Source organism: Gossypium arboreum, chromosome 1 (genome assembly GCF_025698485.1).
Source record: "Gossypium arboreum isolate Shixiya-1 chromosome 1, ASM2569848v2, whole genome shotgun sequence".
NCBI classification, from domain to species: Eukaryota; Viridiplantae; Streptophyta; class Magnoliopsida; order Malvales; family Malvaceae; genus Gossypium; species Gossypium arboreum.
The window spans coordinates 34,232,431-34,246,912 of NC_069070.1; the positions used below are offsets into that span (position 1 = coordinate 34,232,431).

The window sequence follows — 14,482 nt, forward strand, 5'->3', positions numbered from 1 at the left end:
TCTTGAGTTCTTGATCCTTGATCTTTTTTAAATGGCCTCTTGGCGGCTTCAATCTGCTTCACTGCAACTCAGGAATGCGATATCTGCTATCTTTGATCTGCTCCCCGTCTAATACAGAGACGCCAAATCTGTTATCTTCGATCTGCTCTCCGTCGCTACAGAGACGCCAAATTTGTTATTTTGATCTGCTCTCCGCCGCTACAAAGACGCCAAATCTGTTATCTTTGATCTGCTCTCCGCCGCTACAGAGACGCTTGTTATCTTCGATCTGCTCTCTGCCGCTACGAAGACGCCAAATCTGTTATCTTCGATCTGCTCTCCGCCACTACAGAGACGCCAAATTTGTTATCTTCGATCTGCTTTCCGCCGCTACGGAGACACCAAATCTGTTATCTTTGATCTGCTCTCCGCCGTTACAGAGACGCCAAATCTGTTATCTTCGATCTGCTCTCTGCCGCTACAGAGACGCCAAATCTGTTATCTTCGATCTGCTCTCCGCCGCTACAGAGATGCCAAATCATCTTTGATCTGCTCTCCGCAGCTACAAAGATGCCAAATCTATTATCTTCGATCTGCTCTCCGTCACTACAGATACGCCAAATCTGTTATCTTCGATCTGCTCTCCGCCGCTACAGAGACGCCAAATCTGTTATCTTTGATCTGCTCTCCACCGTTACAGAGATGCCAAATCATCTTCGATCTGCTCTCTGCCGCTACAGAGACGCCAAATCTGCTATCTTCGATCTGCTCTCTGCCGCTACAGAGACGCCAAATCTGCTATCTTCGATCTGCTCTCCGCCGCTACAGAGACGCCAAATCTGTTATCTTCGATCTGCTCCCCGCCGCTACAGAGATGCCAAATCATCTTGGATTTGCTTCAACGTAAACACGTGAAAGCCAAATCAGCTATGTCTTCGATCTGCTCCCTACCTGATACAGAGATGCCAAATCATCTTGGATCTGCTTTAACGTAAACACGTGAAAGCCAAATTAGCTATGTCTTCGATCTACTCCCCGCCTGATACAGAGATGCCAAATCATCTTGGATATCTTCAGCTTGTTGCCCTACTGCTTAGGGGGTTAAGACTTGTGAATTCACCGATTCCACTGCACTGTCCTCTGTAAAATCAGTTTCATGTATCCATGCTTATGCCAAATAATTAGGATGCTATAATTGAAATGAATCAAATGCTCCTAACTAAATGTGATGCTTTATGTCAAATAATTAGGATGTTATGAAATGAATCAAATGCTCCTAACTAAATGTGTTATTATATGAATGTAGAAATGTCATGAGCCTTTTTTAAAAAGGCTTAAAGTATCATCGTTTGTTGTTCATTAGGTTATTATCGCTGACGTATTACGCTGGCATCTTGTTCGGCTAGTATTCTTGACAGAAAAGTCAAAGAAATAATCACATTTTGCTCAGCAAGCTTGCCCCACTGTAATTTCAGAGTCCCTTCCACTGTACCTTTTGGGACATAAAGTTTATGTCTCCTACTAACATTTGGTTTCTTCCATCCATTCCGTTGCAACTCAAAGGCATAGGATTTGTATCATCTTCAATCAGTTTTATCTGTTACACTATTCCCTGGGTGTAATGACCAGATGTATATGAATGCAGAGTATCATTTTCTTTTCTCGAGAATGACCCTCTTTTATACTTAGGTTGACATTGCTCGTCATTTGTCGAGGTTGTATCACTGAAAAAATGTCTTGTCTTTTGGTTCAACCAATAAAGAGTCTAAAGAGATAATATTTCCAACCCTTAGGCTCGGTGAGTTCTAAACAATAGTCCTATTTCAGGTTCTTGTATTATTTAGAAACTTCCAGAGTAACATGTAAAACTTCTTTTGTAAAAGTGTTATTAGTCCATTAATCATTATTTCAATGCAAAATGCTTGAAAAAGATCAAAACAATGAACAAGAAGGAAATTGATTAGGAGCATAGCTCGAAATGGATAAATTAATCAAAGATTGCAAATGCAATAAGAAAGAAATTAACTCAAAACAAATAAGTTAATCAAATATAGCAAATTCAAAATGGGTAGAACGGAAAACTAGGTGCCCTAGATATCGCAACTTGAGTTTTTCTGTACCAACTTCTTAAGGACTTTTTTGAGCTCAATACGTGTTTAGGTTATTCAAAGCACTTTGTTGATACCCCAAGACGTAGCATACTTCTTCATTGTTAATTCAGGTATAGCAAGACTGTTGTATACCCCACTTTGATCCAAATTTGAGCCCCCCTTTCTAGGTTTTCAACTCAAATCCCCTTTGGTCTCAAAGCGCCCTTTGCGGGTTTTCGCTTTGGCCTCTCCTTTTTCTTCTCTATTTTTTTTGAAGGTCTCAAAGTGCTCTTTACGGGTTTTTTCCTTGGCCTCTCATTTTCTAGGTGAAATACTTCTTGACGAAATCTGAATTCACTGACTTAGGCAAATCTTTGCCATCTATCTCGGTCGATATTAATGCCCTTCTAAAACAGGTCTTTTTTACTACATAAGGTCCTTCTCAGTTTGACATCCACTTTTCTCTGAAGTCTTTTCGTATAGGAATGATCTTTTTCAATATCTAGTTCCTCTCGTGGAATTCTCTAGGATGAACATCTTCATCATAAGCTCACATTGTTCATTGGACCATGATGGATGGCTTTCAACCTCCTTTCTGATCGTATCGGGATTGCCTTATCCACCTTCAGGTCTGACAAGACTCAGAGACAAGAAATCTCCTCTTTAAAACCATTTTTATCCCATAGACTGATGAAATACGCTGCCCCGGTGAAGGTCTTGGCCAACGTTCGATGAGCATAGAGGGTAAATAGTGACTTCTTATGCCAATCTTTACAAGCCTCGGTCATCTTCCCCATGATCTTTAATTTGTTGTTGGGTCTTTTTTTTTTTTTTGCCTTTGCCTTTGCTATATAGTGCCTATCTTTGAACAGACTGTAATCTTTTGACATTGTACAGCTGTGTTAGACATGATTTTCTGGCACTCTTTGTTGGCACCCTTTTTTTTTTTTAGAATTTGATGACTGTCAACCTAGTGACATTGGCATATGAAACAACTTTTACCCTTTCCGCGGAGTAATCGACGACCCCCAAAGGCGAATCAGTATTGGTTAGAAGCTTTCAAAAAGATCGGCCCATAACCTCTATGCCCCCACATAGAGAAAATCTACAGAGAAATGAAGGGACACATGAATCTTGTCTCCATAAATTTGGCATTTACAGCATACTGATGCAATCCCTTTCTACGGTGGACCAGCAGAACCCAAATCTCATGATTAGCTCGGCCACAATATATGACATTAGCATATGTCATTCAAAAACCTTGCAACATCCTCACTTCTTAGTAGCCAGGCATATCTTGATACGATCGTGGAAAAAATCTTTAAATTCTTAGAAATGAGTCAATGACGTCTCGCTTTGCCTTTGTGGTGATGTAGACTCTGATGTTTGCCTCTTTTTCTTGTCCTAGGCCTACTGTCTACTGTCTTTTTGTAAGAAAGGATCTGTTTTCATCTTACTTTACCATCCTTAACAAATCAGAGAGTAGTCTACATCTCTGTCATCTTCAAAGTGTTGAGATCCCTTTAGGCCCATATTTCGCTCAAAAGGAGATTCAGAGTCAATGACAGCGTCGCTCTCATCATTTATATCTGGGGACCTGTTGTAGATACGAAGGCAGATTCCAAAGAATAAATTATTCTAATAATTATTATTTGTATGGTATGATCATGAATGAAAGAATCTAAGAATAGTTGTTTGTACAGTATAAAATGGAAAGAATAAAAGAATATTTACTTAAACATGTATTTCATTGAAATAAAGATTTTGGATATAAGCCTATTTCACAAAAGGATTCTTGTTGCTTCTAGGCTTAAAACAACAAGCTTGTTTTGAATATTACTCTAGATTAGCTCTAAAAATAAAGGATCCTTTTCACAGTCCCATTGTTTAAAACACCCTAAGTACGTAAGGGCAGAAGTTTGAAAAAGTCTACTCTCGGGTTCCCTCTTCTGATACGTCATTGATGTTCGAGTTTTCCAATACCAGGCCTTGCATTAGAGTTCCGAGCTCGATGCACCCTTAAATCTCATGCCCCAATCTAGCATGAAACTCATAGCGTTCGCCTCTTTAACAAAAAGGTTGGATAACTGATTTCCCGCTCCAAAGGGATCATCAAATTTTACGATACCTAAATTGGTGAGTCTTTCGACAATCTTTTTAAAAGAGGTACAGTTCTCGATGGAATGCCCCGTGATTCTCGTGTGGTATTCACATTGACTGCTTGCATCGTACTATTTAGGATATGGGGCAGTATAGGTTTCATGTAAAAAGGGAATACGACATGTGCGTCGAACAAAACGCAGTACAACTCTCCATACGTGATTGGAATGGGCGCGTATTGGGGTTTTTCTGAGCTCGGTCTTCGATTGGGTTCTTGCCTTGAGGAGGTCTGATGGCCAATCTTCTCAGCATCCTTTTGTCATTCTCGCCTGCCTGGTCCGGGTACTCACGATTCTTCATGTATTGTAATATATTGTGATACCAAGAGTGATCATCTTTTTCCTCATCCTCCTCAATACTGTAACAGTGGGCCAGAGTTTCATAAATGCTCATCCGGATGGGTTTGACATCTTCTTGTTTGTTCACCTTAATCATGGAAGCTAAGGTGGCCAAAGCATCGGCCATCTGATTTTCATCTCGTGGCAGGTAACAGAAGGTAATGTCATCAAACTCTTTGACCAATTCAAGGACTAGTTTCCGATAGTCGATCAACTTGGGGTCTCTGGTCTCCCATTCTCCCTTGAGTTGATAAATCACTAGCGCAGAATCCCCATACATCTCTAGCACTTTAATCTTGCATTCTATGGCTGCACGGATACCCATGATGCGTGCTTCATATTCCGCCATGTTATTCATATAATTAAAATCCAATTTACTAGTGAATGGATAATGATTTCCTCTTGGGAATACCAAGACTGCCCTGATTCCATTACCTACAGCATTTGATGCCCCATCAAAGTTTAGTTTCCAAGGAAGCTATTCCGGGTCATCTTTTTCAGTGGTAGCAACACACATTAGGTCTTCATTCGGGAAGTCAAAGTTCAAAGGCTCGTAGTCTTCCAAGGCTCTACTGGCCAGAAAATCTGCTATTACACTTCCTTTTACTGCTTTCTGGTTCACATAGACTATGTCAGATTCAGAAAGTAGAATCTGCCATCGGGCCATCCTTCCATTCAATGCTGTTGACTCCATCATATACTTGAAGGGGTCCAATTTTGAGATAAGCCAAGAGGTGTGATATAACATATACTGCCTCAGTCTTCGGGTTGTCCAAATTAAGGCACAACACAACTTCTCTATTGGCGGGTACCTTGCCTCACATTTCATGAACTTTTTACTGAGATAGTAAATAGCTTTTTCTTTCCTCCCCGACTCGTCATGCTGACCCAATACGCATCCCATGGAGTTCTCGAATACTGGCAAATACAGTATCAACGGCTTATCGGGGTTAGATGGCATCAGCACCCAGGCGTTGGATAAATACTGTGACCTTATCGAAAGCCCTTTGGCATTCTTCATCCCATTCACCTGGGTTATGTTTCTTGAGGAGGCGAAAGACAGGGTCACATTTCTCGGTCAGTTGTGAAATGAACCGAGCAATGTAATTTAATCTTCCTAGAAAGCCTCGAACTTCTTTCTGAGTGCGCGGCAGGGATAGCTCTTGTATGGATTTAACTTTGTCTGGATCAATCTCGATCCCTTTCTCACTAACCACAAATCCGAGTAACTTTCCAAACTTGGCTCTAAAGGTACATTTGGCGGGGTTGAGTTTTAGCTGAAACTTCCTCAACCTCAAGAACAATTTTCCCAGGACTTGTATGTGCTCTTTCTCTGTTCGACACTTATCTATCATGTCATCCATTTAGACTTCGATTTATTTATGCATTATGTCATGAAAAAGGGTTACCATGGCTCTTTGATAAGTTGCCTCCGCATTCTTTAGTCCAAACAGCATCACCTTGTAACAGAACGTGCCCTACATGGTTACAAATGTGGTTTTCTCCATATCTTCAGGATGCATCTTGATCTGGTTATATCCCGAAAAACCGTCCATGAATGAAAACAGTGAGTGTCTCGCCGTGTTGTCCACTAGGGTGTTAATATGAGGTAATGGGAAATTGTCTTTTGGGCTGGCTTTATTCAAATCTTTGTAGTCCACACACATTCGCACTTTTCCATCTTTCTTAGGGAAAGGGACGATGTTGGTTACCCAATCTAAGTATTTTACCACCTTCAGGAATCCAACATAAAACTGCTTTTGAACTTCTTCCTTTATTTTTAGCAAGACGTCGGGCCTCATTCTTCGGAGTTTTTGCTGAACAGGCTTACACTCTTCTTTTATGGGGAGTCGGTGCACCACAATGTCAGTGTCCAACCCGGGCATATCTTGGTATGACCATGCGAAGACATCTTTGAATTCTTGAAGTAATTCAATAAGGTCTCACTTCATCTCTGCAGTAATACATGTTCCGATCTTCACCTCTTGTCCTTCTCCTAAGCTCACAATTTCGACTGATTCTTTGTGAGGTAGGATTTGTTTCTCATCTTGTTCTACCATCCTCAACAAATCAGGAGATAGGTTACAGCCTTGGTCATATTCAAAATCCTGAGAATCATCCATACACACATCTTGCTCGAAAGGAAATTCTGAGTCGCTAGCAGTGTCACTCGTATTATTAATATCTGGGGACCTGTTATGAGGACGAAGGCAGATACAAAGAATCAAAAGAATTTGAAACATTTATTTGCGTGATATGATTATGAATGACGAATGAAAGAATATTTAGAAGAATGTTTCAAGAATAAAAGAATTCAAAAGTAATCATTTGTATGGTTATGAATGGAATTGAAAGGACGAGATAACATTTGCTCAAAAATGATAATAACCGTGCATTTTATTGAAATGTCATTTTTAAACATCGGCCTATTTCACAAAAGATTCTTATTACTCCTAGGCCTAGAGCAATAAGTGTATTTTGGACATTACTCTGAATCCGTTCTAAAAGCTACAGGAATCTCTTCCGCGGTCCAGTCGTCCAGAACACTTCCAGGCGTGCAGAGGCAAATGCCCAACAAATTCTCTCTTCCGGTCTCCTCTTCGCATATGATGTTGATATCCAAGCTTTCCAGCATTTCTTCTATAGCTCCTGTCATTGGTGTGTCTCTCTCGGGATGAATGATTCCCCCGGACACAAATGTTTTCGATATATAGGGGAATGTCATTGGTTCCCACTTGATTTCCTCCCCCGTTAATCGAGCTCTTCTACTTTCTTGCTTCTTTCCCAGCTCCCTTCTCCTTTGTTTCACATCCGGCTTAAATCCTAAACCGAAGTGGTCTCTCTTGTCTTTCGGCATTGGCGTTTCAACCCTTCCTTGCAGATGTCTCCTAAGTCTTCTTTCGGGTAGGGCTCCTTTTTCAATCGTTAACTGGAGGCTCATCCTCGTGGTTTTGGACAATATTGGCACCAGAATTTTGCTTCCCTCAGTGATGAAGGTTGCATTAACAAATTCTAAAGATCGAAATGAACATTCGATTGCTTCATCATCTGTCTCCAAATAGGGCACATTATTGCTCACAGTTGCAATGATATCCTCTTCAGCATTGATCGTTATCAACCTCCCCTCTGATACCAGCTTCAACTTTTGATGCAACGAAGAAGGCACTGCCCCAGCTGAATGTATCCAAGGCCTCTCCAATAAGCAATTATATGAGGGCTTGATATCCATTACTAGGAAATCCACCTCATATATGTTTGGCCCAATCTGAAGAGGTACTTCGATTCTGCCCATCACCTTTCTCTCCGTGTCATCAAATGGCTTCACTATGTTCTGGAACTCCTTCATGTGAGAGCTGTCTACAGGTAATCTGTTTAGTGTGGTCAATGGCAGGACGTTCAAAGCCGATCCGTTGTTAATCAGTATGCCTGGTAGCGTATACCCTTTACAGCGCGTGGTAATGTGCAATGCTTTAATCGACCCCATGCCACCGGGTGGTATCTCATCGTCATTGAAGAAGATATAGTTGTCGACACTTATGTTACTAACCAATCGGTCCAGTTTGTTAATGGAGATATCATTGGTAACATACGTTTCATTCAAGACCTTCATTAGCGCGCTGCGATGAACTTCCAAGCTTAGAAGTACGGCCAGCACTGAGATACGAGCTGGTTGTTTACATAGCTGTTCCACCATGCTGTATTCACTATGATTTAGGAATTTTAAAAACTCCTTAGCCTTTTCTTCGTTAACTAGCTCATTGACAGGAAGTTCAGATTTGGTCGTTTTTTCCTTCACCCTTTCGACCACTAGGGCTTTTCCTTTTACGGGCTGTGCCTTCTCACTCGCTGTATCATAACGTCTCCTGCTACGTGTATAGGAGCCCCTATCTTGGTCCTCTTTTAAAGTGTCGATCAGGCTTTCCTTCCCCGGAATTGTCACATTACAATCATAATTCCATGGGACCCTTTTGCTATCTTTGAAGGGTATGCAGGTCTCTAGATTATGACCTTTGGTGGTAGTTGAAGTCTAGCTTCATTATTTTTGGGTCTCAATATGATAACCATGGGGTAGCTAACTGTTTGATTTTGTGCCGTCGACTCTCCCTCCGACGCACATATGTCTCCCTCTACAGGGTTTTTAGTCTCTTCATAGAATTCCATTTCCTTATTTTTCATCATATTCTGCATTAGGGCCCTGAACTCCACACACTCTTGGATTTCATGCCCCACCTCATTGTGGAACTCGTAGTAGTTCCTCTCTTCTTTGGATTCTCTTCCCAAATCCAATGCGATCAAACCTCTCTTGACCATCTCCCTCCACACTTGTCTCAACAGAGTCCTGACTTTCGCAACCTCACACTTAATCTTCTTATTTTTGCCTTCGCTTATTCCGTTCACTCCTTGGTCGGTGTGATTGAGGAGTGGGTTTCCTGCTACATTGGGCATGACTGAGTCATCAAATCTCACGATTCCCACCTTAATGAGTCTTTCGACCACTTTCTTGAATGCAGTGCAATTTTCGATTGAATGCCTGGTAATTCTCGCGTGGTATTCACATTGGGCATTTGTGTCATACCATTTGGGATACGGGGGCTGCAGTGGCTCCAGGTAGAAAGGGGATACCACATGAGCGTTGAACAGGTTTTGGTACAACTCTTTATATGTCACAGGTATAGGGGTGAATTGTGGCCTTTCTGTGTTCTTCCTTGCATTGGATTCTTGTCTTACAAGGCTTTGTTGATTGGTGGCCATCGTTTTGGGTTAATTTACGATAAATGATTTGGACTGTCCCTTGTTGAATATGCTCGTGTTGTTCACTTCATTATCCCTTTTCCTCGGGACTGACTTCTTAGCACTCTCTCCCAATTCTATCTTGCTGTTCCTTATAGCATTTTCGATCATTTCTCCCATCATCACTATGTCAGAGAAGCTCTTGATGGCGCTTCCCAACATATGAGTGATAAAAGGGGCTTTCAAGGTGTTAATAAAGAGCATTGTTGTCTCTTTTTCTAGAAGTGGCGGCTGAACTTGTATGGCCACCTCTCTCCACCTTTGTGCATACTGTCTGAAACTTTCATTTGACTTTTTTCCATATTCTGGAGAGTGATCCTGTCGGGGGTCATGTCCGTCACATGATTGTATTGCTTCATAAAGGCCTGAGTCAGGTCCTTCCTTGAGTTAATCTTGGCTCGACTCAGTTGGTTGTACCACTTAGACACCGCTCCAACTAGACTATCTTGAAAGCAGTGGATTAGTAGCTGGTCATTGTTAACATATCCCGTCATTCGCCTGCAAAACATGATGATGTGGGCTTCAGGGCAGCTTGTTCCATTGTATTTCTCGAATTCAGGCATTTTCAATTTAGGGGGGAGGACTAAATCTGGGACCAGGCTCAGATCCTTGGCATCAATCCCTTGATGATGATCCACGCTCTCCATGGCTTTGAATTTCTCTTCAAGCCATCTATATTGTTCTTCTAATTGTTTTTGCGAATCCATCCTTGCTTTTTCCTCTTCAGCCACTTCATCCAAGTCAAGAACAGGCGGATAGTTCAGGTTGTTGACAAAGTTAGAGCCTGAGCCGGTTTGGAAGTTCATCAAAATTGAAGCTCCGGCCTGAACTTGCTGGGGCATGATTGTGACCGATGGTTTTTATAGGTTAATCTCGGGCTTCATCGATATATGCATTGGAGTAAAGCCAGGGGGGTATTGGAGATCTTCATTGATTTCCTCAACTTGGTCCATAGAGCCCTTTCCCTTATCTATTCCTCTCAATAGTAATTTGGATAACTAGGACATCATCTCTCTCTGAGACTCCATCATTTGCTCCTTCATCTCTCGTTGAATTTTGGCTAGCTGCTCTTCCATCTGGGACTGCATTTGTTTTTGCATGTCCTTTTGCATTTGCTCCAATTTCTCAAGTTTCTTATCCATTGATTTTTTTCTTGTACCGTAGGGGTGTGTGGTTGGTTGGTTTTTGTTGGTTTCCAGGTTACTGAAATAATTTTTAATTAATTAGAAAACTCTTATGGCCTTTAATGCATGATGATATGATGTAATGCAAATGTATAAATGCAAAGGAGACATCAATTTTGATTCAATTACCCTTAGAAAATTTCACTTTGAAAATAAAATCTTTTACATAAGGTCGTGTTACAGATAACATCTCGCTCTAACACTCAAAGTCCTAATTTTTCTAAGCAACGAGGCCAGCTCTTGTCCGCGGTTTGACTCCAACTCATACTTCACGCTCAGTGTCTCCGTTTGAACCGCTAAAGTTTGCAAGTAGTCTGCTACTTCCCGAATCTGGGTTATGACTTCCCCCATAAGGTAATCTCTATTTCTGACTTGGTCTTGCGCATGGTGAAGCTGCACTGGATTCGTATCTCGCAGTTCTGCAGTGACGCTTCTAACTCTTCTATCCTTCCTTTCATTTCTTCTATCTTGCTCAAGCTTGCCCTTAACTCTATTGCGGTGTTGCAGTTTCGATACTGATGCAGAGACTTCTCGAGTTCTGCCACTCTAGCACTTAATTCCCCTCGCTCATTTCTTCTTACCGACAGACTTTTCTCCAAATCTTCGTTTCGTGATTGAGCTTCTCGAAATTTTCTTTCCCACCGATCGGTATTGGCTTTTTCTTCTCAAATTTCGTGGCGCCATTGTTCGGAAGTCTTACGTAAACCCGTAGTCCTCATAGATAGGCGCAACTTCTTGTAGTCTGTCTTCAAGCTGTTTAGGTCTTCTTCAGCCTTAGTTTTTCCTTTTCTCCATTTTTCAGCCTCTGACCTCTGAGCATCAGCGTCTAACCTTAGATGCATATTCTCTTCTTCTAACTATTAGATCTTCTTCTCGAGCTCTGAATTCTTCTTCTTGAAATCTTGCCTTATAATTTCCAATTCTGATGGGGTGACATGTAATTGTTCCCTGATAGGTCGAGCATTCTCCAAGCTGGGCCTAGGAATATTATCATTAATCCTCTTCTTAAACCACTCGCTATACTCGGGCGTTACCATGGAACCGACGGCTAACCTCTTCATCCAATAAGTTTGCTTCCAAGCATCCGATAACTCCCGAGCTCTCTTCTTATAATGAGCACCTTTAAATGAGAATTCACTCTGAGCAAGCCCATAGGTCGTGGGAACAAACTGCCTCGACTTATATTGCCTCAAGGCTAATAGTGGAGTATACCTGGTAGCTCCGCAAATTCCTAACAATGGCACCCAATCGAAGTTACCACATCGGTACATGATCTCGTCAGGAACCATCCAATAAGCTCTCCACTCGATATCCCCCTCCTTGAGGTTCTGAAGAATGTCCATCCACTTCTCCTCTGAGATATCCTCTCTCTTTTGTATAGCTGCTTCTTTTTTTAACGGGAAATAACCCTCGGAGAAGACTCGATAGGAAACTTTGTCTACCTTCCAAAAGTGCCCGTGGAACCATGCCATTAATAATTGTGCACATCCAATGAATCGCCCCTTGCCTGTCTTCTGACATGAGCTCAAAGATCTGAACGTTTCTGCCAATATTGCCGGTACCGGTGTGAGTCCCTTTTCAATGTAATCAAACAAGTCAATGACTGCCTCGTCCTTGTGTCTCAAAGCCTTAGGAAAGATCACTAATCTGTAGATGCTTAAGGCAAATATATCAACCCTCTTTCTTTTATCTGGATGTGTCAAGATCAAATCTCACAAATTCTCCCAATGGATACATTTGCTATCTCCTTTTTGCTGAATCCGAGTAGTGACCCAAGACTCGCTCATCCCAGAAATGCTCATCAGTTTCTTCACGAAAGTCCGACTACTAAAAACCCGAGCATAAGTCTTCCGGACCTGAATTTTGGGACACCTAAGCAAAGTAGTGTATTCTTCCATGGTAGGTACCAAATCTGTTTCTCCAAAAGTGAAACACTTGTACGCAGAATTCCAAAATTGTACCAAGGCTCGGAAAAAATTCTTATCCACTCTAATGGCTAGCAGGTAGGATACGTCACCATAATTTTGGTAAAACAATTGCTTGATTCCTTCATTCCAACTAGCCCAAATGTCTCTCAACTCTTGCAGCTCGTTCTGTACTACATTGACGTGAGTGAAATCTTGCAGCTCCGATACATACCCTTTTGCCAAGCTATCCCCTCTCTCCGATTGTAGCCTCTCCGACCATGCACAAACGGCCGCATTATCCTCGACTTTACTAAGAAATTCATTCTCCATGTCAAATTTTCTAACTTATCAATTGATACGGATTAACGCCTCCTTTAGTATGCAATGTTATGCAAAAAGGACAAAACAAAACAAAACACTGGTTAGTGTCAATAATAGCTATTATAACGCATATACGGGTAAGTACTAAGGCTCGGCGCGGCTTTACCCAAGGATGGTTCCTAAGGTTCACTATATGAGGTTTAGTTCTAGAGATAAGGTATCCGAACCAGCAGATTCTTCAATCCTCACCCATTATAGGCCCATATAGATCGAGTTCGGCTCGGGGGGATACATTTCCCTATGACCATGCGGAGATGAAAATCTCACGAAATCATAGGTACGGATATACCCGGGAAGCAATCCACTAGCCCATGCAGAGGTGAAAACCTCACGAAATCATAGTTTCTTACTCCCAACTTAGAAGGTGTGACCAAAGTGGTCATGCAATGCCATGCAATATTATTCTATGGGACTTGAACCAAAACGAATGAAGTAAAAGGATCGTCCACTAAAAACCAAATTTTAAATTTTTAACAAAAGGACAGAAAATAATCAATTTTGCGGCTTGACTCTCTTATTGTCCCCAGCGGAGTCGCCAAGCTGTCGAAACCATTTTTTTTTATTTAAAAATGATGGATCGACTTTTTGGAAAGCGAAAATGGAGTCGCCACCAATCTTTTCTTGGTTAGGTGTGATCGAATCACCTAGAAATTTAGGTTGTTTTAATAAGACATTTTGGTTTACTAAAACAATGATTTTAGTCTACGAAAATATGAGAAAATAGGCTCGGGAGTCGGTTATTTATGAGGAAGGATTAGCACCCTCATTACGCCCAAAATTAGTACCAAATCGATTAAATACTGTCCTTTTGTCTAAAATTAAAAATCTTTTTGAAATGTGATTCTTGTTAATAACATTTGAATAACCCGAGTCCTTTGCCAAAAATCTTCTTGTTTCGACGTTCGAAAATTTATAATTCGAAAATAACAAAAGGATGCCCAACTATTTGGTCCAACAAAAAATCGATACCCAGCTCAGTAGGGCACGATTCCTCAAATTTCCAAATATTGACCATTGCCTTACCTTGGAAGATATGAGTGAAATTCCGAAGAGATATTCGATTATTTTGAACAAACGGGAGATTACAACCCAACACGCTAGGGCACTATTCCCCGAATTGCCAAACATTGAACATTTCTTTCATTTTAAAGAGTTTTTAGAAAACGTGAGTGAAATTCCAAAGGGATCTTCGATTGTTTTGAACAAATGAAAAAGTGCAACCTAGCACGATAGGACACAACATTTCAAATCCTCGATACAAGATCATTTTATAATTTCCAAAACTCATGCTTTTGAAATTTCAAAAGGATATTTAGTTATTTAGGTTAAACAAGAAAAATTGAAACCTAGTAAGTTAGGGTACTATTTTCTTGAATTTCCTAAATTCGAAATATTGCCTTATTTTTAATTTGAAAAACAAATGGACGAAATCTCGAGAGAATATTTATTTAGTCAAACAGAAAATCGAAACCCAACACGTTAGGGCACAATTTCTCGAATTACCAAACACGAAATATTACCTCGGCTTGAAATTTTATTTTTTTATTTTTTTTAAAGGGAGTGGTTATGGAAACAAACTTGCAACGTATTTATTCAATTCATTTGAAGCAAAGAAAATGAAATGAATAATTTCAGGCAAATAGGTTGATTTC

General features: G+C 40.9%; 2 protein-coding genes across 2 annotated transcripts; both read right to left on the reverse strand.

Annotated features, from left to right (window-relative positions):
• Positions 1 to 7,052: 7,052 nt before the first annotated feature.
• On the reverse strand, positions 7,053 to 9,319 carry LOC128279513 (uncharacterized). Its single transcript, XM_053018471.1, has 2 exons — positions 8,576 to 9,319; positions 7,053 to 8,489 (listed from the first exon to the last, which is right to left on the reverse strand). The coding sequence occupies exons 1-2, from the start codon at positions 9,317 to 9,319 to the stop codon at positions 7,053 to 7,055; spliced, it is 2,181 nt and encodes a 726-aa protein (XP_052874431.1).
• Positions 9,320 to 11,402: 2,083 nt separating this feature from the next.
• LOC128279515 (uncharacterized) lies at positions 11,403 to 12,440 on the reverse strand. Its single transcript, XM_053018474.1, has 2 exons — positions 12,278 to 12,440; positions 11,403 to 12,232 (listed from the first exon to the last, which is right to left on the reverse strand). Exons 1-2 carry the CDS (start codon positions 12,438 to 12,440, stop codon positions 11,403 to 11,405), a joined length of 993 nt encoding a protein of 330 aa, XP_052874434.1.
• Between the last annotated feature and the right edge of the window lie 2,042 nt (positions 12,441 to 14,482).

Excerpts from the sequence above, each read along its gene's own strand:
- LOC128279513 (XM_053018471.1), bottom strand. The coding sequence starts at position 9,319 with ATGGCCACCAATCAACAAAGCCTTGTAAGACAAGAATCCAATGCAAGG. Across the intron at positions 8,490-8,575 it reads GACTTCAACTACCACCAAAG|GAAAGCCTGATCGACACTTT; the intron begins GTCATAATCTAG and ends ATTCCGGGGAAG.
- LOC128279515 (XM_053018474.1), bottom strand. The coding sequence starts at position 12,440 with ATGGAAGAATACACTACTTTGCTTAGGTGTCCCAAAATTCAGGTCCGG. Across the intron at positions 12,233-12,277 it reads GCAAAAAGGAGATAGCAAAT|ATAAAAGAAAGAGGGTTGAT; the intron begins GTATCCATTGGG and ends TGACACATCCAG.